This window comes from Molothrus aeneus, chromosome 13 (genome assembly GCF_037042795.1).
Source record: "Molothrus aeneus isolate 106 chromosome 13, BPBGC_Maene_1.0, whole genome shotgun sequence".
NCBI classification, from domain to species: Eukaryota; Metazoa; Chordata; class Aves; order Passeriformes; family Icteridae; genus Molothrus; species Molothrus aeneus.
This window is the reverse complement of record NC_089658.1, coordinates 13,680,805-13,704,471: the sequence shown is the minus strand read 5'-3', so window position 1 is coordinate 13,704,471 and position 23,667 is coordinate 13,680,805. Positions and strand designations below refer to the sequence as shown.

The window sequence follows — 23,667 nt, the reverse complement described above, 5'->3', positions numbered from 1 at the left end:
AAATTCATAGGAAGGGAAAAAATAATTTCTGTTGAGCTATATCACAGCTAAATGACTTGCTTCCCATCTGGCCTTGATCTACATGGGATTTATCCTGGAAGTCCTGTTAAATAAAACTAGAAAATACTGTTCTGAATGAGACTATGCCAGCAACAAAGGAAAGAGTGTTGTCATGAAAATTTTGCTTTTTAGTCAAGTTGAAGACACACTTTATATAATCTCAGATAACATGAAGCAGGGATGGTTGCATCACTAAGATAAGTAAATAAACCCTACTGTGCAAATTTATTGCAATGAGCCAGTGTAATAGAGGTAATGATCTTGGAGCCAGAGGTGTCCCAGTTTCATGCAGTTCCTTCTCTTTCATTATTTTTACAGTCGGTGTGGTTTCTCTCAAAGAATGACCTGTTCTGATATCAATAATCAGTTACAAAATCTCATTTCAGACTGGTGGTATGTCAGTGCTGCTTTGCAGAACAAATAGAGTTGCATTTCAGAATTACACTTTACTGGCATTGTACTGTTAATAGAAGTAGATGAAAGAAATTGAAAAATTAAGAGGTAGAGACAAGAGAAAAAGAGATGTTTTCAGGAGAGATTTGAAAATAGATGAGGAATTGATGAGGCGGAGAGGAGCGGCATCTCCCAAGGTTGTTCCAGAGGTCTGGGTGAACATGGGGCTCTCAGAAATCCTGGTGCCATCTCTTGGTAGCCTTTGGAATGGCATGTCTCACCACAGATGCCCCCACCTTCGAGGCATTAAAAATTGGTGAATGAGCATTATATGGAGATAAATTCACTTCTAGGCTGAAGTTTATATGTCGTGGGAAGGGAGGAACTGATTTATAAATGGAGCAAGTTGGTGAGACTGTTATTTTGAAAGATGCTTGACTTTTTCTTTTAGGTCTAGCTTATGTCGTACATCTATTTCAGGCCAGAGTTTGAAAGAGAAACAATGCTGAAGGCCTTTCTTTGCCTGCCCATTATTCCTCCCCTTTGGTGAGCTAGAGTGCTATATTTGGAAAGCTGCTGTGAGGGCAAGTCCCTGCTGTTCTCAAGTTGGCTTTTCACAGCCAGTGGCTATGGCAGATGCAGTTCATGGCTGGGCCCATGTGATGGCTTTGGGCACGTCCATACTGCAGGCAGCTCTGCGTTTGCTGGGCAGGAGATTGCCTGAGCTTTAATCTTCCTCCTTCTCCTAACAAATGCTCAGCATTGCAACAGGGCCTCCAGTGTGAGCTGCCTGAACTTCTTAGGACATGTTGTCAAGTTTGGCAGTGTTATTCATGTTGCTGTGTCTGTCTTGCTGTTGGTCTTTGTTCTAACTGGATTAAAACTAACACCCGGGTGCCTCACTTCAATTCCCCTGCCTCCTAGGACCTCTCTGAGGTGTATATCCCATGTAACCATCCCATGGAATACATCCCATGGAATCTACTGTCACTCCCATCCAAATTCATACATCAGTTGCACCTCTGAATGTTTCCCAGAGTTATATGAATTGTTAATATTATTAATGCTGTCTTGCAGCTGAATATGATAGTCCCCCACAGCAAGTTAGGCCAAGACTGGTGTGAAAATGCCAAGCATTTTGTAAGAGGCATATCAAAATCAGAGTGGAATTATTAATTTAAAAAAATAGAACACAGCTGGAAGGATTATGAAATATTTCATAATTCAGGAATAAATGAAGGGTTGGGATGACTTCTGGAAGTTGGTGGGTTATCTGTGAGATGTGCAGTGTGCAGACTCCTGGTCTGGAGGTGCAGGGAGATCTTTCACCAGTGGTGGTGGGGCTATAAGAGTAAAGAAGGCAAAAAGTCTAAGGTTAGGAGACAAAGGATCTCTCATGTCTGAGTAGTTAAACTAAAACTGTGTGTTTCTGTGGGCAAGACACTTTAGATCAGACTTTTCATATGCTTAAACCCTCACCTTTCTCATGCCTTACTAAGGGTAGTGAGGGTACACTCAGCTCTGTCTGAGGCATTCAGTGAGACCATAGATGGGGGAAATGAGAAAGGGGAGAGAAGAACAGTAGTGAATTAGTGAAAGGTTTTATGTTCAGGTGGGATGTGGCTGAAATGGACTGTGGAGTGAATGTGGAGCTGGTGCAGTGAGGAGAGGGTTGAGCAATGTGCTTATGTGACCTTGTAATCGTGTTTGGGGTGGCTGTGACGTGCCAAGCCTTCAGAAAACCTCAGCCAGGCAGCCCTGGAGGATGGGGACTGGAGGGAAGGGATTTCCAAACAAAGCCTATCTGAATGTGCACGTAGAGATGATGAAGGGGTGCCCACCCTGCCTGTTTGCCTACATTGGTTTTCCTGTGTCAAGGAGACAAGGAAAGAATTCCCCTCGGAAATCACTGGGCTTGGTAATGACGTGAATCTCTGACAGAGGCCAGAGAGTGAGCAGATAAAGCTGAGGGCACTCACTTGTGTGTCAGCACATGTGAGAGCCCAGGAATCTCCTCCTCTTTGCCTTTCACTTGATTTATTGCCATTTCTCCTCCCCCCCAGAAGCCTCTTGCCCTTATGAAGAGGGTAGAAAGCAGCTGTGAAATCCTCCCCACAAAAGCTTTCAGTCCAAAGATAGACAAGGGAAGCTTGGAAGAAACAATGAAAATAAGCCTCAATGCAGAACTTCTACAGAAGCAATTTGCACAATGCTGTCCCTACAAGGAAATCAGCCCCAAGAACTTCCTGTGGTTGCTGAGGCTTTTCCCCATCTCCTGCAGTGCTGACAATGCTGGCAGGTGGAGTGTGAGCCAGTCTCTAGAACTATCAGTGGTTTTAAACACAGCAGTGATTAGACCTGCCCTGAGCAGAGCTATATGACACACTGTCAAAGCCTTAGCAACAGCCTTTCTGCTGCAGGGTTCCATGTCCTGATAGCATTGTTGGAGCCTCACCAGCTGTAGCAGCAGCAGGGTAACTGGATTTAGAGATAGAGGCAACACAGGAGACTCATTTCCAGTGGGTGAAAGAGAGCTCCCAAGTTCTTCAGTCTTTCAGGCTCTTTTGAATGGTTATTAAACAATTATAACAGAGGATGAAATAGAGAGAATAAATAATAGAGTGTTTGCCAATGAAGGTGAAATGAGTTTTTTAGGGAAAGTTTTGTAACAGCAGTGGCACAGATTCAGCATAGGGCTCTGGCTCACTGAGGCTGGCACAGCTCTTCTCAATCTCTTTATCTGCAGGGCAACACTCGGAATTGCAGCAATGCCAGTAAAATCTGTAAATAAACCCAGGGCTGAGCTGCTGTGGGAGGTGTTTGGAGGCAGGGCTTGGAATGTGGAGGGGAGAACCTGAAGACTTGAGGAAGTGGCTGGTGAGGAAGAGCAGGGCTGCTGATTCCCAGCATGGATGGCTGCAGCTCTGGGGATGGGAGTGGAGACTCCCCCTGAAGTGCAAACCTTGGAAAGGTCATGGCTCTGAGACAGTGAAAGACAGATTATTGCAGAATAGAAAAGAGAGCACCATCCTATAACTTCAGCACACCAAATCCATGTGTTTCTTTCCTGTGTTGAAGGGATACAGTTCAGGCTTTGTGTGGACCAGAGGGCATATGCTGCAATGGCACAACAGCTATTGCTTAGTCAAAAGCTTAATTTCCTCCTTGTTTTTCATTATTTAAAATTGCACTTAAAATTTCGTGGTCATTCCAGTTTTAAGCACCTTACAAATTTGACTCTGTGGAAAAAAACAGGCATGTGGCAGAACTATCCCAATAATGCTCAGAATTTTTCCTATTAATTTTAATTCTTTATTCCTGTTGCTTCATTATTATATTTACACCTTAAGTTCTACCAGCGTTGGATTTGATATGGTCTGTTTTCAGCTCCCAGAGTTTGGCTGAATTATACCAAATGGAACATTTCCAATGGAGAGGAAGGGGAAAAAAACAACACAACCCCTAACTTTCATTATTTAGGCTCCTAGAAATTATTGCTTCAAAAAGCCCCTGCAGTTATGCCAGTGTGACAGTGCAGCTTTCAAACAGCAGATATCAAGAGAATTTGACCCAGAACGTGCTGCATTTTGACATTTACTGACTTTATCTTCCTTTTAAACATTCTAGCTAAATGTTGTGAAGAATAGGCATTATGATGTGACCGGATTATTGCTTAATGAGGAGTTAGACATGTGCAACTGAAAAAATTCATTAGTCTGTGAGTGGCTAGATCAGGGTTAAGGTTAGGCTGGGTCTAACCTCAGCAGCCAGAGGCTGCCTTAGCACCAGCCTCCTGTGCTCCATGGTGCTGGAGTGACCTGTGTTGCAACTGAGGCTGGTGTGAACTGCCTCCTCTCAAATCCCCTCCTTTGTAGGTGAAGGGGGGAAGCTGAGGCTGTGCTGTGGCTGCTCCTGGCAGTCTTCCTGCCCATCCTCTCAAAGTCTGACTCAAAGTCTGACTCAAAGTCTTCCTGCATGTTGAACTTCCAGCTGGGCAAAGTGCTATGTGGGTGATCTAGCAGTTAAACCTATTTCTCTGGCTCTTGTGCGTTCTAGGGAAATGAAAAAAAACATCTCATTCTTTCTCAGGACCCTACCTATGCTGCTCCCACTGCTGTCTCATACAGGCTGTTCTTTGAAATGCTGCAAGGCTCAAGGAACTGTGGATGCAGAGAGCCTCCTCTCTGACCTGCAGCCTGGTCAGATGTCCCACTTCTGTCCTGCAGAGCTGTGGAGAGGAGGACAGGACGAGGACAGGGTCACAGCAGGTGTTGGGGTGCTGCTGTCGGGGGTGGTGGCTCAGCCTGCTTGCAGGGACAGCTTCTGCAGACAATGCATCCTCATTTGCAGCATCTGCCCTGTTCTGAGTGAGCCTGCTCAGTCCTCAGGCAATTCTGCTGCCTCCCCTGTCACAGCCTGGCAGTCCCAGGTCCAAAAAGCTGCTGCAGGGCAGTGGGAAAGCTGTCTGCTTTGCACACCTTGGCTCCTTTTCCTGCAGGTGTATCTCTGGATATACTGCACCATGCAGCAGAATCCCCACCCTCACTATCCAGCAAGACAAACCACAGAATGGCAGAGAGAGGTGAAGAGCAGGATGGCTTTTTCTGCTAAATCCTTATTGAAAATCCCAGGCAAATTAATAAGCTTTTCTCCCTGCTCTGCATTTGCAACATTTTTTTCCCCCCTGAAACTTCATGCTTACCTTGTGGCAAAGCTAGTCAGTATTATACATTTCTAGCAGCATTCTACATATGTTTTGCAGCTTTCTGTTTTGGCACACGTGATGAGTAAAATGAGCGTTTTTTTCTAGCACAAAGACACATTTGAAAAATTTCTTAAAACTGGATATTGGCACTGACTGAAGGTACCTAGGTGAGATCTAATTTTTTGAATGAATGTCCAGATTTTCAGAGATATTTAAATGTGTGAGGATGAAAGAGAATGCAACCTTAAAAGAAAGGCTCGCATCAGGTTAATGGATTTACTTGTACAGTTAAAAGGTAGTTCTGACCTTAGTATACAAAGGAGCTTTGAAAAATCCTGCTGAGTGCTACCTGCATGTTTAGACATAGAAATACTTTTTAAATTCAGGTCAAGATGCCTATTGTGAATCTGTAAGAGAATGTTACTTTGTGATTCTCGAGCATGTTTTTGCATTGTTCCCAATTTGAGGCTGATTTAATAATGCCAATTAAGCTCAGTATTGTGTGCACGTGTGGCATACAAATGAATACCCCAGTATTTCCAAGGATGTTCCTGTTAGGCAGCATCAGTTAGGACCAACAAACTGTAAAGTGCCCAATTCACACTGAATTTAGTGCTGGGGGGCTATGTGTGGATGTACTTAGGGACCACAATCATTAGAGAGGTTGAAAAGTGGGAGAAGCTGGACAACAGGAAAGATTTGGTGACCTATTCTGCACATTTTCTTCTGCATATTTTGTTGATATTCCACTTGCATATGAGCTTTTCAGGCAGGTCTAACTCTCTCCACCATCCTTTGCTATTTGGTAATGGATAGAAACAGCCTGACCTGTGTGCATAACAGGGGCAGCGATACCTCCTTGGGAAGCTCATGGGGATTGATAAATGCATTGCATGCAAGAAGATTAATTTCATAGGTTTCTTTTTGCACTTGCACCTGCTGCATGAAACAGCTTCCAGCTTTGGCACATTCAAAACAACCCTTTGCAATCCAGCCCTCTTCCCTAGAGATTTTAAGCTTTGAGTTTCCTTTGGCTGGACCTTATGGATGTGCTTCATCTGAATAGGGCCAGAGGGGTGAAATGCAGTATAAAATCAAACTGGTGGATCTATTTCTAGGGCTTTGTAATATGGAAACAATACCATCAGATTAAAAAGAATAGAGTTTTTTATCTTGTGTTCAAAATAAGTAATTCCTTCTTTTATTCTTAAACATCTGACTTTTGCTTAAATAGAAGGCTTCTGTACAAGTCAGCCTTCTTTCTTGGAAGACATCAAGGAAGATGATGCTTTCTCAGTCCTTCAGCTTCATAAAAATTCATATCCTTTTCAAGTCTCTTTTGTTGTACACATTTTTTTTAATTAGCTTCTCTGAAAGGTGTTTGTTTCTTTGGTTAAAAAGACCAACCAACCTAAACGCTCAGACAAAACAGACCTCAAAATTCTGAAAACCACAGGAAAAGTTGAAATGAGACCTCAGGTCTCCTATCCCTTGCAGCAGCCCAGCTCCATGCAGGAAAGGTGACTCTTTAAAACACAGCTCAAGGGAACCTTTCACAACAAAGTGCTTTTTAAAGATGTTGTACCCTGAGATTACTGCTGCCTTAGAGATGGTTTGTACTAACCAGCAGTCAGGAAGAGCTATGGCTTTTAGCCTTGATTGCATTGAAACCAGCCTCCCTTTTATGCTCTCAAATAGCTCTGGGCACAAGCAGTGACATGTTAGATACTTCTCTACCTGGGCTGTCAGCAACACAAGCTGCCCTTGGATATTTCACTGCCAGTAATTGAGAGTATTCATAAAATGAAAATCTTGCAGTGGTTTGCCAGCAATATGGTGTGTGTGCAGCCTTATTTTCTGGCATCATAAACCCCTGGGTACCCCCAAACTCTCCCTGAATCATTCACCATCAGAGACAAAGCACCTGCAGTTCAATTTCTCTAAAAGAAGAAGTGCCAGTTGTCCTGCTGAGATTTGAGCAGGGTTGCTGGGTATGTCACCAAGAAGTGCCATTTGACTTCACCATGCCCTAAGGAGGGTGCATGGATTGTATCCCTCTCCCTGCCCTTACTCTGGGTGTACACAGCACTCAGAGCAGTTTAAGGCTGAATGATCCAGAAGTAAAAAAAAATGAGGCTGGGTGTCTTCCCCCATGTGTGGAGCACACACTCTCCTGTCAGCAGAGTCTTCATGTCAATCCCTGTGGTTTCCAGAGCAAAAAGCTGCTGGGAATGGATGAGCTACAAATAAAGTGACAGCTCAGGAGTGAGCCAAGAGAACACCAGGCTCTTTTGAATGAGTAGTAAGTGGATGGGGAGTGGAAGACAGCTGCCTGGGGGAAGGAGGGGGATTTAACCACATTCCCTGACACACTTTAACTGTGTATGAGATGTTCTATAGGGCTCTGCTGGTGCTTGTGAGCAGATGTGGCCTCGATGAGTGTCCTCATCACTCCTCTTAATCAATCAAGGATAGTATTGACCCCCTTTCCCAGTCCCCTTCCTTGTGTCCCTGGGGTGGGAGAGCTGGGTTCTCACACTGTCAGCCTGGAACTGCCTGGGTGATGAATTTGTTAAGAATTCTGTCTGATTATGAACCTTCCAGCCTCTTTATCTTGATGTGAATGACAAGCTGTCACAGCCTCAGCCATGTTGGTGACATCTGACCCTGGGGAGGGAGCTGACACAATCTTCTGAGGTATGGCTTCTGCCTGGGGAGGCAGTGCCAGCCCTGCACTGCACTGGGGGAAATGCCTGGGCATTCTTTTGGCAAGCTTTTAAGGGCATTTCATGTACCTTGTTCTTCTTTGTTACTACTTTGAAGCTAATTTAATTTAGAGCTCTAAAGACTAGCTTGACTTTCTAGGATACAGCTGTCTCCACGTCTGCACTTGTACACAAGAAAAAGTAGGATACTTGTAAGGATGCCTGGAGCATAAGCCTGGAGTCACTCTTCTTTCTGGGAGGCAGAGATGAAAGAGGCTGGAAGGCTGTGCCTTTTCTCTGATTTTAACCTGACAGAGCAGGCAGAGATGTTTGGAAGATGCTGCAGTGAAGGCTTTGAGCTGAACCTGGGACATGCTGGCCACTGGAATGGATGTATCCATTAGGAAAAGGATTGTGTGGGTTTTTTGCTGTCATCTTTCAGCATTACACTGAAACCACATCTGTACACAACAGCTGGATCTCCCAACTCCACCTGTTGGCAGGGTCTGGGACATTGCAGACTGCAAGCAAACTTTGCCTTCAGTGTAAGTTTTAATGCCTTGCTAACAAGCTAGAATTAAAGAGGATAAGATGATGGGTGCTCTTGCATAAGTCCTAGACTAGCACTGCTATGAAAATGCCAGCAGCATAAGCAGCTTTCCCCCACCCATATTTCCAAGACTCGTGAAACTCTTGGTTTTTTAAGTCTTTAAAACAAATCACTGTGCAAGTGCCTGAAATATTTCAGGTGTGTACTTCTGGGCCATGGGGAAATGACTTTCAAGGCATCTACCTCAGAAGACATCTTCCTTCTGGTGGGATTTATAAAGCACCTATTGCTGCGGTGCCTGTGTATTGTTCCTGAATGTCTCAGTTGTCAAATGTGCAATCATCTTTACAGTCAGTGGTTCTGTGACTGCATAAATTCCAGTAGTTGAGTACAAGTCCCAGGGGTTTGAGGCAAAATGCAGCCAGGTTGTGTGTACACTTGAGGGCACTTAATTCTGCCTGGAGAGAGGGGTTGTGGAAGCTTAGAGGTTTTGAGCTCTGAGTCAGGGTCCATTGTGCCAGGTGCTGTACAAATACATACTGCAGGGTTCCTTCCCCACAACACTGCTTGTGGTATAGAGAAACATGAAAGCAATAAGTCAGTACATGAGAAACAGCAGAGTGAAGGGCAGGAGGCATTGACCAACATGGGTTCAGTCAGGGCAGAACTTTTTCTTACATTTCTATAAAAATAGTGCTTTATGTCTTTATCATCCAGGTGTGATTGCTGTAAGGAAATAGGCATCAGGTTGAACATGTTAATAATAAAGCACCAAGTCATTGGATTTTATTCAATAACTTGAAGAGGGTGTTCTGTGTTTTAGCATGTAGAAAGCACAATTTCACAGAAGGAAGGGTGGTTAAGTTACTTGGGGGCTGATCTGCAGAGTCCTTTTGGTTCATTTCTTTATCCAGTCTTGGGCTTCTCTGCTGTGCCCTGTCCATAGTTCCAGGCTAGTCCTGGGTGGTTGTGCACCATCAATGTGTGAGTATTTAAATCCTTTCATGCAGTCAACCCTCTATCTCTTCTGGATTGGGGTTTTGTATTTTCAGGAGTCCTTTTGTTTGCTTCAAGAGACAGAAACAGGCCCAGGATTGTCCATCAGAGTGCTTTGTGCTGAGATTAGAGTGCAGAAGAAAACAGAAGGGATCTTGGTTTTCAGGCTCCCCTGCCTGCAGTGATTTCCAGCAAAAAATATCCTGGCAGCTCAGATCTGAAAGGGTGACCTAGGCACAGGGCTCCTTTGTCCAGCTCTTTAACAGCCTGGTTTTACTGGCTAATCCAATTGTGCTTTGGCTTGGGACATGGAGTTTTTCTTTGTTGTTGCTCCTGGTTCCTAAGCAAAGGATCTGGAAGTTGCATTTGTCTATCTGTCTGCTAGTTGTACTCTTGCCCAGATATCCAAGCTGCTGACTTGGAAACACTTCAAAGTTTTCCATTCTGCAGAGTGGCTGTCTCGACTGCTACTACAGGGAGTTTTTAATGTTTTCTGATTATGGAGCAGCATTTATTATTATGCTTTATAAGACAGTGCAACTTTATTTATGCCTCTTTTTTAGTTAATATATAAATGAGTCTCCTTTGGGATACACTGGACTTGATGAAACAGCTAAGATTTTGCTAATATATTACCACAGAAATTCACACAAAATTCACAGAAAATCAGAGGAAGGCATCTGGACAGATTTGGCAAGCTTTTTAAAATGATTTAATCCCTTTTTCCCCTCCTCATCTCCCCTCCATCCCTTCTTGAGACAAATACAGAGATTTGCTCTGGGCATGCTATCAATTTCTCTGGTCTGGCATATGGCTCATCAAGTCATCTTTCTTGTGCTCTCAAACCTTTCCTCCTGTTCTCATCTTCCTCCTGCCCTGTCCTTGCTCTTGTACACAATTTATGAACTCCTTTCTCTGCTTTCCTGTCCCAGGCTTACTCATCTTATTATATCTCCTGATGCCAGCAAAGATGCTGTTGGTTTGCCATGTGATGCTAAGAGGTGCTGGTATTATCACAAACACCCTTTGCCTGGCCTGCTGTAGCCTCACTGATGCTTCAATGGTCTTGCTGCTGCTTTCAGTGAAAGCCTATTCTGCTTCTATTCCTCTTCTATGATTTATTGTTTCCCATAAGGTGTTTTGTGTGTTTGGTTTTGTTCAGCATCAAAGATAGGTAATATTCTGGGGGTGGCTAACACCTGACTTAATGTGCAAATTACAATGCTGATTGAAAGTCCAAACTTAAAACAAATGCAGGTGTGAAGTCCTTTTCCAGGATAATTATGAATATCAGGAGTTTACAGAAGTTCAGAAGTTCTCAGGCAAACATATGGAAGCAAAATCAGCTAAGAGCTGAAACCCCTCCCAAAGGCACCAATGCAAGTTTATGGGATCTCTGGGCTGCAAACTGCTGGAGTTTGAATCTGTTCTGCAAGTCCTAGCACTTTGTATCTGCTGTGGCCTTGCATGCTTTCCTTGGCACTGCTGGCCACAGGACACTGGACTCTTTGGACTTCCATCTTAAGCTGATGCAGCTGCTCTTTTCTGGGCTGGCTGATTAACTCTGCACTTAGAATACATATTTCTCATTTCATTCCCATTATATCCATGTTTAAAATGTAAGGCTATAGGGGTACAGTCATTCCTGGGTCACTTTTCTCAGACCCCTTCCTCGTTGGCAACTGGGCCTGGCAGTCCCATTATAAGCAATCCAGGCTGCCTTTTCAAAGTCATTAGGTTGTTTGTCCCATTGCTGCCAAGAGGATGTTTCATGCCTTCATTTTCCAGTGCTTAAAACCCATCCTTTCAATTCCAGCTAAATTTATTCATGGCCATTTTATATCCATTTGTCCTAGGGCCAAATTTTTTCTTCAGCTCTAAGTTTCTCTCTGCCTTCCTCAGTGTTTACTTCTCTGCCACCCAAGTGTGTCTGAGGGGAACAATCCAGTTGTCTCTTGGCTATCATTTTGTTAGGGTGACTAAACTCTGATCTTTAGGACTCCTAATGAGTTATGTCTCTGGTACCATAATGATTTCCTTGGCAGGTTTCTGCATGGCTCCTTCTGAGTTCTGCACACAGCTGTTCAGGTGAAGCCTTCTATGAGAATGTCCATGCTCCCTTCTCCACTGGTTTTCTGAGACCTGATCTGTCCTTTTCATGGTTGTCACCCTGCTGGTTATGCTTGTCCTTATTCCTTAATGGGCTCATATATCCAGGGTGTCCTTCTACTCATTTCCAAATTATGAGCCCCTGATCATAACGGTAATCCTTATTAAACCCTAAATGCTTAACCTTGCACTTTGACTATTATATTTCATCACATTTCTATTCCTTCAGAACTCAAGAACATCTTGTTACTCCTGAAAGATATTCTGAACTCCCTGCTATTGGCAGCAGTTCCTGACTTCACACGGTCAGCAGATTTTGTTAGTATAGTCTGACTTTTTGTGCCAAGGTCATTAATGAAAAGCTGAAATAAGATCAGTCTGAAAAGATCCTTGAGGACTTCCACACATAAGTTCCCTCTAGACTTATAATTCCTCTTCCAGCACAACTCCTGTCATGAAGTCTTTAACCAATTCCTTTCCCACATTGTAATTCTTACACTAATCCCCATGTTCTCCAGCTTGACTAATAATTTTCATTGTGGCATCATATCAAATGCTTTATTGAAGTACAGATAAATTGATCTACCACACTTCCCTTGTGTAGAAGAAGTTCGTTTTCTTATCAACGAAAAATACCAAATTAGGCTGGCTTGATCTAGTCTTGGTAAGTCTGTTTTATCCCTTAAAATTATTTTACCTGTTTTGCAGTTTGTTTTTTTCTCTCAATGCATATCATTGGAGTCTGCCAGGGCTGGACAGTTGGGACTGGAGATTAGGCTGAGAACATGCTCTGGGAATTCTGGAATCCTTTGAGGATGAATGAAGTTGTCTGTGTACAATGTGGTTCACAGACCTCCCCCAAAAGTATTGGAAGATCCAGATTTGCTGATTTATTGTCTGAAGGGAGGTTTGCTGGCAGTGTTGTCTTTATCACAGTAGTGTAGCTCTGCTGAAACTCTTAGCAATGCTCATAAGCACCTACAACATAAAACAGATGCCTGGAGGAAATACTGAGAACTCTTGTGCTTGGAGCCAGAGATATTCTGGTAATTCCTCCATTGCTCTGCTGCTCTAGCAGGTGATTGAGACATCACATTAGGCCTGTAAAATATAGGTATGCAGAGCAGTCCCTCTTTAAAGACATACTGGAGTGTGAGCTTTGGGAGATGCTCTGGGTGGAATTTGAACTTGCTTAGAGTTGTTTACATTGTCCCAGGCTTTGAACTTGTGGAGAGACTGAGTGATCAGTGGCTGTAGAGTGTTCCTCTTCTGAGCAGGCTGAATAGCTGGGGGATGACATTACTCTTGCACCATCTGAATGATTCCTGTTCAGTTGGTGCTAAAGAAGTAATGAAAGCATGGCTGTGCTTCCACTGGTGAGATTTTTAGCTACTGATTTCCTGTTCTATCTGTATTTGAGTGTGTTTTCTTTGCAGTTTGTAAAGCTCTTGTTGAACTCTGACAGATTCATTATGAAAGAATGACTTTAGATGGAGATGTTGGCCCAGTATCAGCAAGAACCAGCTCTTGAATCTTTGTCTCAGCTGCTGTTAGGACACACAAAAAACAGGAGCTTGGTGACAAAAAAAATATTTACTTGCTGCAGGATGATAATTGGCTCAGTATGGAATTTAATAAAATTTTATTTGGGGATTGGTTTGTGACGAGATTACATTTTAAGGAATCCTAGCACATGGAGGTTTTTGTAGCTGTATTTATTTAAGCAGATCTGGGCACTTGGAGCTTCACAGCAGTAAGCCATGTTAGAACAGGGATCTTGCTCCAGCAGAACATGACTGGAAAAGAAGGTTTTCTGTGGGACAAGTGGGATGGAGATTTTACCACACGAGGAGGGAACCTGCCTCCAGAAGTTGGGGAGCAATGATGTCTCAGTTCAACTTCTCAAGCTGCAAATGTTAGTGACCAGCTCCCAGCCAAAGCAGTCAGGCAGGTTCATTTGCAAACCTGCACAATGAAATGACACAGAAGGCCCTCAGAAATGTCTGTCCCTGCCCTTACTCACTGCAAGCCACTTTACTACAGAGCTTTAGCACCTTTTAGCACCAGTCCTCCTCTGAGTGGGGCCCTCTACACACCCCTGCAATGTAAGGTGTGGTTTCAATAAAAAGAAATTCAGTTTTGTTTTCTGTTAAAACTGGGAAGGAGGATAGGGGTGAAGCTTGTTTTGGGAAAATAGAAAAAGGAGTGGATTTTGCTGGAAATATTGACGTTGATGTCCCAGCTTGATATGAAAGTTATCTGATGATGCAGATAGAAGCACTTGTGTCTGGAGTGGGCAAGTGCTAAGTCTCTGGTACAAAGAAAAAGCTCTGGGGCAGCAGTTTAAAGACTTGTTAGATCACTTTGTGGGTGTTGCTTTAAATTTTAATGGTCACTACAAATCAGTGTAACGGTAAAGCTAAAGGGCTAATGGTCTTTTGGAATAACTGAGTCAGCTGCAGAGGCTGGATCCTCTGTTGGTGTAAAACATTGCAGTTCTGTCAAAGTCCATCATAAACTGTCAGTTTAGACCATCTGGGAAGCCTGGCCCAGAAGACTGTGAAGATGAAGGTTACAAAAATTATTGAAGAAATTGACATTATTTCTCCATCTCTCTTCTTTCCCCAGGGCAGCCATTGGGGCTCTGGCAGCTCTGCTGAAATCAAGTAAGCTTTTTTTCTTCATATTCTTTGACTTTCCTTTCTGTGCTGTGCTGCTGGACAGAGTGATCCTGTTAAACCTCGTTCTCCCTTGGTATTCCCTCATCCCTTGGTCCCAAAGAAAAATGCACTGGAAAGAGGCAGGAGTTTCCTATACCAGTTCTGATTCTTGGGGTGCTCCAGCCCTGTGGGTGCCCTGAGTGCCCAGGGAGCCAGGCTGGCCCCTTATTTTGAAAGCATTGATTGTCCTGGGGCTTGGTATAATGGGAGGAATGGAGAATTTCTCCAGCCAGTGACAAATACTTATTTCCCTTCCCAATTTGTTGTTTCTTCCATGGAAGGGGAGAAAAGCATGTAAATAACAGCAATGTTGTTTGAGTGTGAATGGTGAAGTGATTTTAGGAAAAGACATCACCTATTTTCAGGTTTGTTTTTTTTTTTAAAGGTATTGGAGCTGGTATTTAGGAAATGGTGCTGATGCTGTAAAATCAAATAGAGCATCACATACCAGAAGTCAGCCTGACTGGTGTTTTTTGGATGATTTCTGCAGTTCTGAGTGGCCAAGAACATATTCTGGTTTTCTCCTTGTCCTGTGGTTCAGGGCATGAGAAGCTCCAGGCTTTTGGAGCAGTCTGCTCTGGTAGCTGCATACAAATGAGCAGGTTGTGTCTTTTGGGAAGTGTGGGTCAGGAGATGTGAGAAACAGCTCTGGTTCCTTGAGATAAATTCACCATGCTTGGAAGAGTGATGAATTCTTTTTCAGGATTGCACCAGGACATCTTTCTTTGTCACAGTTAACATATTTGTGGCCCTGGCCTCAGTGCATTTGGGTGGTATAGGAAAGGTAGGAATCAAATCTGGTGAATGCTATAGCACTTGAAAATTGCTTATGAAAACAGGGGTAAAGCTGTACACAGTAAAGCAGCCAGAGGCACCTGAGCATGTTTTAGTTGGGATGCAAACTAAACAGAAGGCAGGAATCCTGGAAAGCGCTACAGCAGTGGACTGATTATTGTGAGGTTTTTAGGGAAAACCTTGCTGGAAAATGGTGAGGAGATTTGTGTTTTGATGTTGCTGAAGGCTGTAAGACAGGACAAGAACATGGCCATTCTGGGGTACCCCTTTAGGCCTGCCCTTGAGTGTTTCAGCCCAAAGAGATCCAGGGGATTGTGGTTATACACAGGGCTGTGCTGGAGGTTCAGTGTCCCTCTTGCTTTTATTCTTCTGTGCACTGAGAAAGCAGTTTTAAAGGGAGCAGGCAGATGGCAGTATGTCTCCCTGATGGAGCCAGAAACATCCATCTTCATCTCAGGCTTCCACCTGAGACTTTGTCCACCTGCAGAGCCATGGGCTGGCTGGAAACTGTTTGGCTTCTGTCTCCTTCCCCACAGAAGCTGATGCTAAATGCTCACTTATCAGGTGCATAACTGCAAGAAGCAAGATATGCCTGGGAAAGAGACATCAGTGTAAGAAAGCATTACCAACCCAGATGGACCTGGGAAATTGTTGCTGTTGTGTTTCAGAGGGGGAAGTATAAGATGGCCTAAAGTAATAAGTGATGGAGCACAACAAACTTGCGCTTCATCCACAGCAGGGAATAAATGCTTGGAAACCCAGTGAGAGCTGAGACACCTTGGTTGTGCTCAGTCCCTGTATCCAGTGATTACCACATGGTGATAATCAGAGATGGTGAATAATGGAAGAATTGAAGTCCTTTCTAATGGCAGTGCTACACCTTCCTATCAGTGGAAGCTCAGATTACTGATATGGAGAAGGCATTTCTTGATCTCTGATCATCAGCTGGTCTCTCACTCCTGACTTATCTCTGTGCACACATCCCAGCCCTTGCATGTTCTCCCAGCTGCCGTTCACCACCTGCCATGGCCACATGCACACAGCAAACAGCTCACAGCAACTTCTGCCTCCATTGCCTAGCTGCCTTTTTTGAATCTGCTGTCTCTCCACCATGTTAACTCTGACTTTATAATAAGGCTGAACATTCTGATTGGTAAATATCTACAGTGGTTACAGTCAAGCTTCCTTGTGTTACTAATGGCCATTCTTCCTCCTTCAATTTCTAGATGCTCATTACAGGCCAGGGTGGGGAGGAGGAGGCAGATCCTGATAGATACAGATAAACTGAGGTGGGGCGAGGCACTGAAACTTTCCCAAAGTCTCCTCTCTGTCCCAGAGTAAACATGCTGGTTTTTTCCAGCCTCCTTTGGCTTTGCTCTACTTCTTCTCTGTACATGTGTCTTCATATCTTGATTCAGCTCTGTATTAAGGCCTGAGGAGCTCATTGTGGAGCACTCCTGTGTCTTCAAGATCAAGGTGTGTGTTGTGGTTCGTTTCGCATTTGTTCTGTTCACCCTCATTGTTCATGTTGAAAGGTCCTGCCCCAATCCCAGTTAACTGTCAATCCCCAAACCCCTCCCCAGTTTCTATGGTTTCAACATGTATCATTTTTGTTCTCCGCCCCTGGTTGCCTGCCTGTCACTCGGCACCCCTGCCTCCTTTTCCAGAAGCTTCTGGCCAGGGTGTCGGGTGATTGGCTCAGGGGCCGGGGCCCCTCCCTTGGTTGTACATGGTTGGTTGTATCATTGTGTCAATCCCCAATGTATCCTCCCCTTCCCTCTCCTGATTTGTTACCCCTCACCCCTCCCATCTCCTTTAAAACCCGAGGTTTTCCATGCCTCGGGGCTCTCAACTCTCTGCTCCCAGCCCCTTTTCCCTGGTTCCATTGGGAGTGTTTGGTCCCTCAGGACCCAATAAACCCGATCATACTAAAGAGACTGAGAGACGCTTCTTCTTCCTGCGGCTCGGAGTTTCACAGCGGCCAACGTCCGGAAGGCAGTTTAGTGCCTTAGGCGCAATGCCCGGCTTCGTGTTGGGGAAGCGCCCCCTTGGGCTGGAGACGGGCTGGTCATTCTAGCCTGGGCGTGTTTCCATCGGCCACACCGCTCCAGGTGTGGAGGGGCTGGAGCCTGTTTGAGCAGATGTGGGATGCCCTCCAGGGCACTCATAGCCATAGGGTCTATTGCTTTTAGTGACCCCAAACACCAGAATAAACCAGGCAAGCCATTCCCAGTTCGGGGGCAGTGGAATTAAACTGGACACCTGCTACCCAAGCCCAGACAAAGCCAGGCCAGGGGTGCTGAGGCTGGAGGGGATGTGAGGGAGCAGGAGCCACACGGTGGCGATGTGATTATAGGGATCCCCACCGTGCCTAATCCAATGTGTATTTTGGGTGAGTAATTTGTTTATCAGCAGGTTATTTTAATCTAATTTTGGTCGTGTTTGTTATTCCCGACTATCTGTGCTTCCCAGAATCACTGGCTTGCATGTCTGTAAGGAAATTAGCTGGAGCTGCTCTCAGAGGCATTGGCTGAGCGGATATTGAGGGAGAAGGCTGGGGAAACGGGCAGGGCCCTTGGTGCAATGCTTGCCTGGGAAAATTGTAATGAGCCATTTAAAAAGACAGGTTGTGATGACCTCCTGATGGTGCTGATTTCATCAAGACTATTCTGTGTGCTAACAGCAGTTACTGCTCATGGCCTTTCCCTTCTCTCTTTCTAAATCTCCCTTCTTTTACTATCTTGATCTTGCACAGCTTTTCACCTCTCATTTTTTCCTACTCTTTCCTCCCCATCTTCCATCAACTAACCTTTATTTAACCTTTTACCCACTTTTTATTTTATCAAACCATAAAAATATTTTATGTCCCCTGAGATAAAATAATCATTGTCATTCTTTTCCTTTTATGTTGGTATCAAGGAGGGGCAAGTAACTGAGGAGGAGAAAGTGATGTTCTAGCACAGAAGCAGATTAGGCAGTGTGAAAGGCCTGCACTCACTGCTACTGAATTCATAATGCTTGACAAAGATGTAGTGAGGCAGCTCTTTGATCTCGAGTGGAAATACCCCATTGTTAAACCATCCCAGTTCCTGTAGCCAACAGCACAATGTCTGGGATTTGCCTCATACTGCACCAGGTACCCATGTCTCATCATCCACTGAAATCCTTATTATCCACCTCTGGATTCAAACTCCAGTGTCAGCCTGGCTCTAAATCTATGATCAAATCTTTTTGGGTATTGTGATCAGAGTTGAATTTTGCAGTTCTTTTCATGATAACCTGAACCAAGCATTGTGTCTGTCTTCCTTTCTTCCTGAATTTCAGAATGAAATTTCAGTCTTGATTCTATACTTTTATCTCTTTGAGAAGAGCCACTTTATGGGAAAGAAAATAATTTTTCTATGTCCTTTATATTCTTTTCCCCAAGACTCTTCATTCATAGACATATTCCAAACTGATGTAATTCAGTGCTCCAGAGCAAAGTGCTGGCTTTTTCTCTTGGGGCATGGCAACTTCCTGATGTTTTGCCTCTCAGGGTAGGTGTAATAAAAACTAAGTATTGAGGAGCTGCATTATTCTCTGTTGACATCCTTAATGATGCTTGTTTACCTCTTTCTCTTGGCATGGGCAGTGTTTGTCCCTCCAGTGATGATCTGACTTCTGTAAATTCAGTGCCTCAATTTAAGGAAGTCTTCCAAATTCTGGTGTCCTTATAAAAGCTCTTTCAAACCACTTCAGTCAGAAAAAAAATCAAACTGTAGATTTTGTGCTACTGTATTTTTGTTTTTAATTTTATTTCTGGTTTTCTGAAAAGCAAAGAAGGAAAGGGAAACTATTTAGGGCAAAACTACAGTGCAGCCTTCTGGCTTCCAACATGAGTTGAGCTAACACCACCTTCTTGCTGTAGAGCTCACTAAGTCTGAAGTGATCCCAGCACTTCATGCATGACTTGGTTTCTTCATGGGGATAATTAACTTTGTGTCTATACAGAGCCCTTGTGCCTTTCTCTGCAAAAGTGGCCTCTCAATGACCAAATAAAACAGCTGTGCTCTCTTTGCTGTTGGAGATAGCTTGCATTTTTTATTCCTAAGAGGCAATCACCAGAGCAGAGTGGGGAAGTTGGAGTTTTTCTTATTCCTTTCACTGCTTTAGGGGCTATAGGGTTAATTTAGCAGAGTATTCTTATCTCCAAGCTGTAGCAATGTATGTTCTTGGCATAATGAATCAGCTGAGTGGCATCAACAAAGAGATTTAAGCAGATAGACAGAAAGATAAATATCTCTTTGTTCTGCCTGGTAAGCAGTGCATTGCTCATCATATTTCAGGTTGACTGTAATTCAGTTTTTGATTAAATACACTGCATGTTTTCCAGGGGTACCCGTGTTCTTGGCAAACACTTCAAAGGAGACAGGATTGCAGAGAGAGCTTCAGAAATGTCCACAGTAGCCCTGGTGGTCATGAGGCTTTAATCTCCTAGACTGAAAACCTGACTTTAGGCCTCCACCACAGAATGAGAATTCTGTCAAAACTGGGGATTTCTTTCTAGTGAGATCCCCTTGGTAATTTAGATGTAAATTTAACCATTTGAGGCTTCTGCTTGTTGGCTGGAGACTCATGTCAGATGTTTCTGGTGAGCTGCATGGGTGATTCAGGCCTCATGTTTTGAGCTGCAGAGCTCAAATTTTCACTGATGAGCACTGCCCTGGAAGCCACAAATGAAGGGGCAGGTCTTGAAATGTGGGAAATTAAGAAAGCATTGAATATTTTCCTTTCACCCCAGTCTCATCAGGCAGAAGTGAAACTCTTGCAAAGAAAATAGGATTCCAGGGACAGGTTTGGAGTGGTGGAGAAGATAATGCTCCCCTGTCAGAGATGGCAGAGTAAGATTAGGAAGACAGACTGTCACAGGGGAGGAGTCAGAGATGGTTCAGACAGATCTGATCTAGTAGTTAGTTTAATCAATAAACTTGGATATGTAAAATATTTAATGAGTTCCGATGGATTGGAGGGCAATACTCTATTTGCTACACTTAAGGTTAGAATGGGAAACAAAGATGAATACATAAAAGCACTATATGTCTTGAATGTCACACACAAGCAAAAAAATGTCACTTCCCAAGATACCTGTGCCTGGTGTCAGGCAAGGGATCCCTCAGCCTTGAGGGGTAACCCTGGGAGCTGTCCCTGCTCAAGGGGATGTCAGTGCCCCACATCCAGCTGCTGTTCACACAATGGCTGCACATAGGGGTAGCTTGAAGGGGTTGATATATAGTCAGATTTTTGCTGTTAATATACTTTTGGCCACTGATCAGCCCAGTCTTTAGCCAAAACAGGTTTTTTTTTTTGTGGTTGGTGCTGAATTCCCACTGATGGCCTCAAGAGATAGGAACCCCTTGAGTTCACTCAAAATAGGAGGAACCATCCCTGGGCACCTCTGAAAGCTGCATGGCAGGAAAACTTCCATTTCCACTGGCTACTGACCATACCCAGGGAGAGGGAAAGGGCCTAACTAAAGAATATCAGGAGGAGGGTCAAAAGACAGGACATTTTGCCACTTACCACACAGATTGTATGCACTCACTCCAGGAGGGGTGGTTCTTGCTGCCTACAAATCTGTGCAGTGCTGCTTGTACCTGTATGATTCATTTCCACCATCTGTATTTGTGCCAAAATATAGATAGATACCCATGCTGGTGCATCCCTAGATGGAGAGACCAACAGACACAGACAGGTGGGGAGGCCTCCTTTTTCTATTCTGCCTTCTGGAGATCTTGGCATACTTCCTCTTTCATTTATTCACTACTTTATTGACTATAGAACTGAAAAAATGGAAAATAAAAAAAAGAAAAACACTGACAGCACAGGAGAGCAGAGGAGAATCAATGAAATCAGACAGGAGAAACAAAATTAATGTGTTTTTTGCCCCTTCAGCAATTAATTCTCATTGCTTCTGATCAAAGGGTTCAGGGAAATCTAGTCCTGCCTCTCCATCTCTTTCTCACAGAACAGACTATCTCAGCTTCATTTTGAAAAGAGACTGTTTTGATCCTGAAAGTGGTGAGTACTACAGAAAACATGTGAGGAAACAGCAAAATTATTCCACTCACCTTCTTCCATGCTTTTCAATGAGTATTAAAACTAAAGCATAGGACAGTTGTGTGTTTTGGTCCCTGTGGAGCTGAGATTCAAATGTGGAAATCTGTCTTAAAAGATCACAGACACTCTTTGAGAGAGAATTTTTTTTTTTCAACAAATTCCCCAAGAAGCTCTACACACAGTGCTTCCCAGTTCTTCCCTCTTCCTATTGACATTGACACAGAAAGCTTAGACTTCAAGCACTGTGTGCTAGAGGCTATAAAAGCCTAGATCTAGTCCAATTTCATCTGTCCCTGAACAGCTCAGGGAAGCTCTGAGTCTGATCTAAATTGTCCCTACCTTGTGCTCTCCAACTCTGTTCTTCTTGTCATGTTTTATACACATATTGACTTTTACAGAGCTTCCTGAGTAATTCTTCAAGGAAGATTGACTGATTTAAGGGGTTAGTCATCCTACAGGTTAGTAAACATGACAGCTGGTTGAGGATTAACAGGAAATGATGAATAAAATCATTGGGATTGATAAGGGATTCTCAAGCAATTAAAGTTTTCTCACAGAGAGTCAAATAGGAAACAGAAGTACAGAGTGAAGGTCAGAGGAGGAGGGTGACCTTCTCCATCTGACAACCACTGAGCCTCAGAATGCAGAGTTAGTGTAGGTGCTTACCAGCAAGGGGAGGCAGGGCTGGAGAGCTGTGTGAGAGCCTGGGCAGGGCTGTGTGGGACTGGAATTGCTGTGGGGCCAGCAGGGCCATGGCAGCAGGGTGCTGTGAAGGTGCAGAGCAGCATTAAAATGAGTTGGCAGCCTGGGCTGGGGGTTCTGCTTGGTGCCAATGGTAGAGAAATGTGCAGGACCAGGCCAGGTAGCAGGAAAACCCTCCAATCCCTTCTCCAGGTGAGGGTTTGCTCATCTACTGCAGAGAACAGACTGAGAGAAGGCTTCACTTCAGGTGACTTCTTTCCCCTTTCCAATGTCTCCATCTACTTCATCACTGGGATTGAGGTTTGCTGCTCCTGCTTATTCCTTCCATGGCTTCTCTTGTTGCTGATTTTCTTCAGGCAGCATCTTCCTATTCTCTCATTTGACCTCTAGCTGCTTCTCCTGTCCTGTGAATCCCCACTGATGGATTTAAAGCTCCAGGTGTGAGAGGCTCTGGCACTTTGTTAATGAAGTGGAAATGGATTGCAGCCCACCAGCTCTGGTACCAAGAGCCATCTGCTGTGAGCTGCAAGTGCTGAGTGCTATTCAGAGAGCTGAGCTCCTGCCTTACATATGCTACCTGCCCCCCAGTTGATTACTGAGCTCCTGACAGCTTTTAATGCCTGTCACAGCAAGGGATGGCAAGGCCAGTCAGGAAAATTTAGGCTGGGTTGGTTTAAAGGGAGGGAGCCTGGGGTCTGGTGTGCCTTCCTTTTTGTCCTGAGGGCCAGGGCAAGGAATGCAGTAGGTGAAGGGATGTGTTTTAGAAACTCAGCAGACTTTGTATTATATCACAAGCTCTTATAAATCTTATTTTTTTTTAAATTTTTTTTTGTAATTTTTCTGCCCATGCAGTAAAGCCTTTAAACATTACCTGAATGTGACCTTTAAAATCTTGGTGCCAGGAAGCAACAGAAAAGAAGCCCCAGCTGCTACTGCTCATGTTGGTGTTCTGTTTATTTTTAAATACTGTGGGTTTCCAGAATCACTTGATTCATGGCTTTCATTATACAGGTATTTGTGGGAATACATTTAGAAGACAAAAATAATTTCTCTGGCTGTGGCAGGACTGTACAACTACAAGGTTTTTGAATTTGTTGATCTCAGCAAGGTGTTCTCTCAGGACTGAAGTGCAGCACTGTGGTGAAGATTTTATGCTGTTGACTACTCTTACTTTATTCAGCTTACTCCTCAGGAGCTTTGGTAGTTTCAGGAAATCTTGTGGTGCTGCATCTGGAATTAGGTTTATTAGCACTTGGAAGGAGATGCAGACTTATGGTTTGGTTCATCTGGAGGGTTCCTATTTCCAGACAGGACACTGTTGTGTTTTTTGGGGTGTTTTTTCATGTAATGTTCCAAGAACATGGGTCATGTTTAACAAACAAGATTTTAAATTTAAAATAAGTTTTTAAAAGAAGATTTTAAGTTTAAAAAATATTTTTTTAACTGAGAACATTAAGCCAGAATGAGTAGGTGTTAAAGTCTGAGTTCAAGCACTGAGTAGCCCCAATTACCACACAGAAAGGAGTTTAATTCAGCATTTCTCTCCTTTTCAGAGTCAAACAGCCGCCGGGCAGTGAACAGAGGCTACCTGGGTGAATTGCTGAGGCTCTACCAAGACTGGCACCGCAATGATGTCTCCAACAACTACATTTACATTCGTAGGGGTCTCCTGCTCTGCCTAAAGTACATCACCAACATCCAGCTGGGCAGGGAGACTTTCCTTGGTTCCCGGGGAATGGAGATTCTCTTCACAAGTGTGCAGGTAAATGGTGCTTTTTGTGTTTAAATGAGGTGATTTGGTGGTTAGGGCCGGGTTCTGCATCTCACTGCAGGAAA

At 43.9% G+C, this 23,667-nt stretch overlaps 1 protein-coding gene across 1 annotated transcript in view; it reads left to right on the top strand.

Annotated features, from left to right (window-relative positions):
• Positions 1-23,667, top strand: part of AGBL1 (AGBL carboxypeptidase 1) — a 245,523-nt gene that overhangs the window by 11,456 nt on the left and 210,400 nt on the right. Inside the window, exons 6-7 of the mRNA XM_066559057.1 lie at positions 14,147-14,184; positions 23,385-23,593. Coding sequence (XP_066415154.1) covers positions 14,147-14,184; positions 23,385-23,593 — 247 coding nt within the window. The remainder of the gene's footprint in view (positions 1-14,146; positions 14,185-23,384; positions 23,594-23,667) is intronic.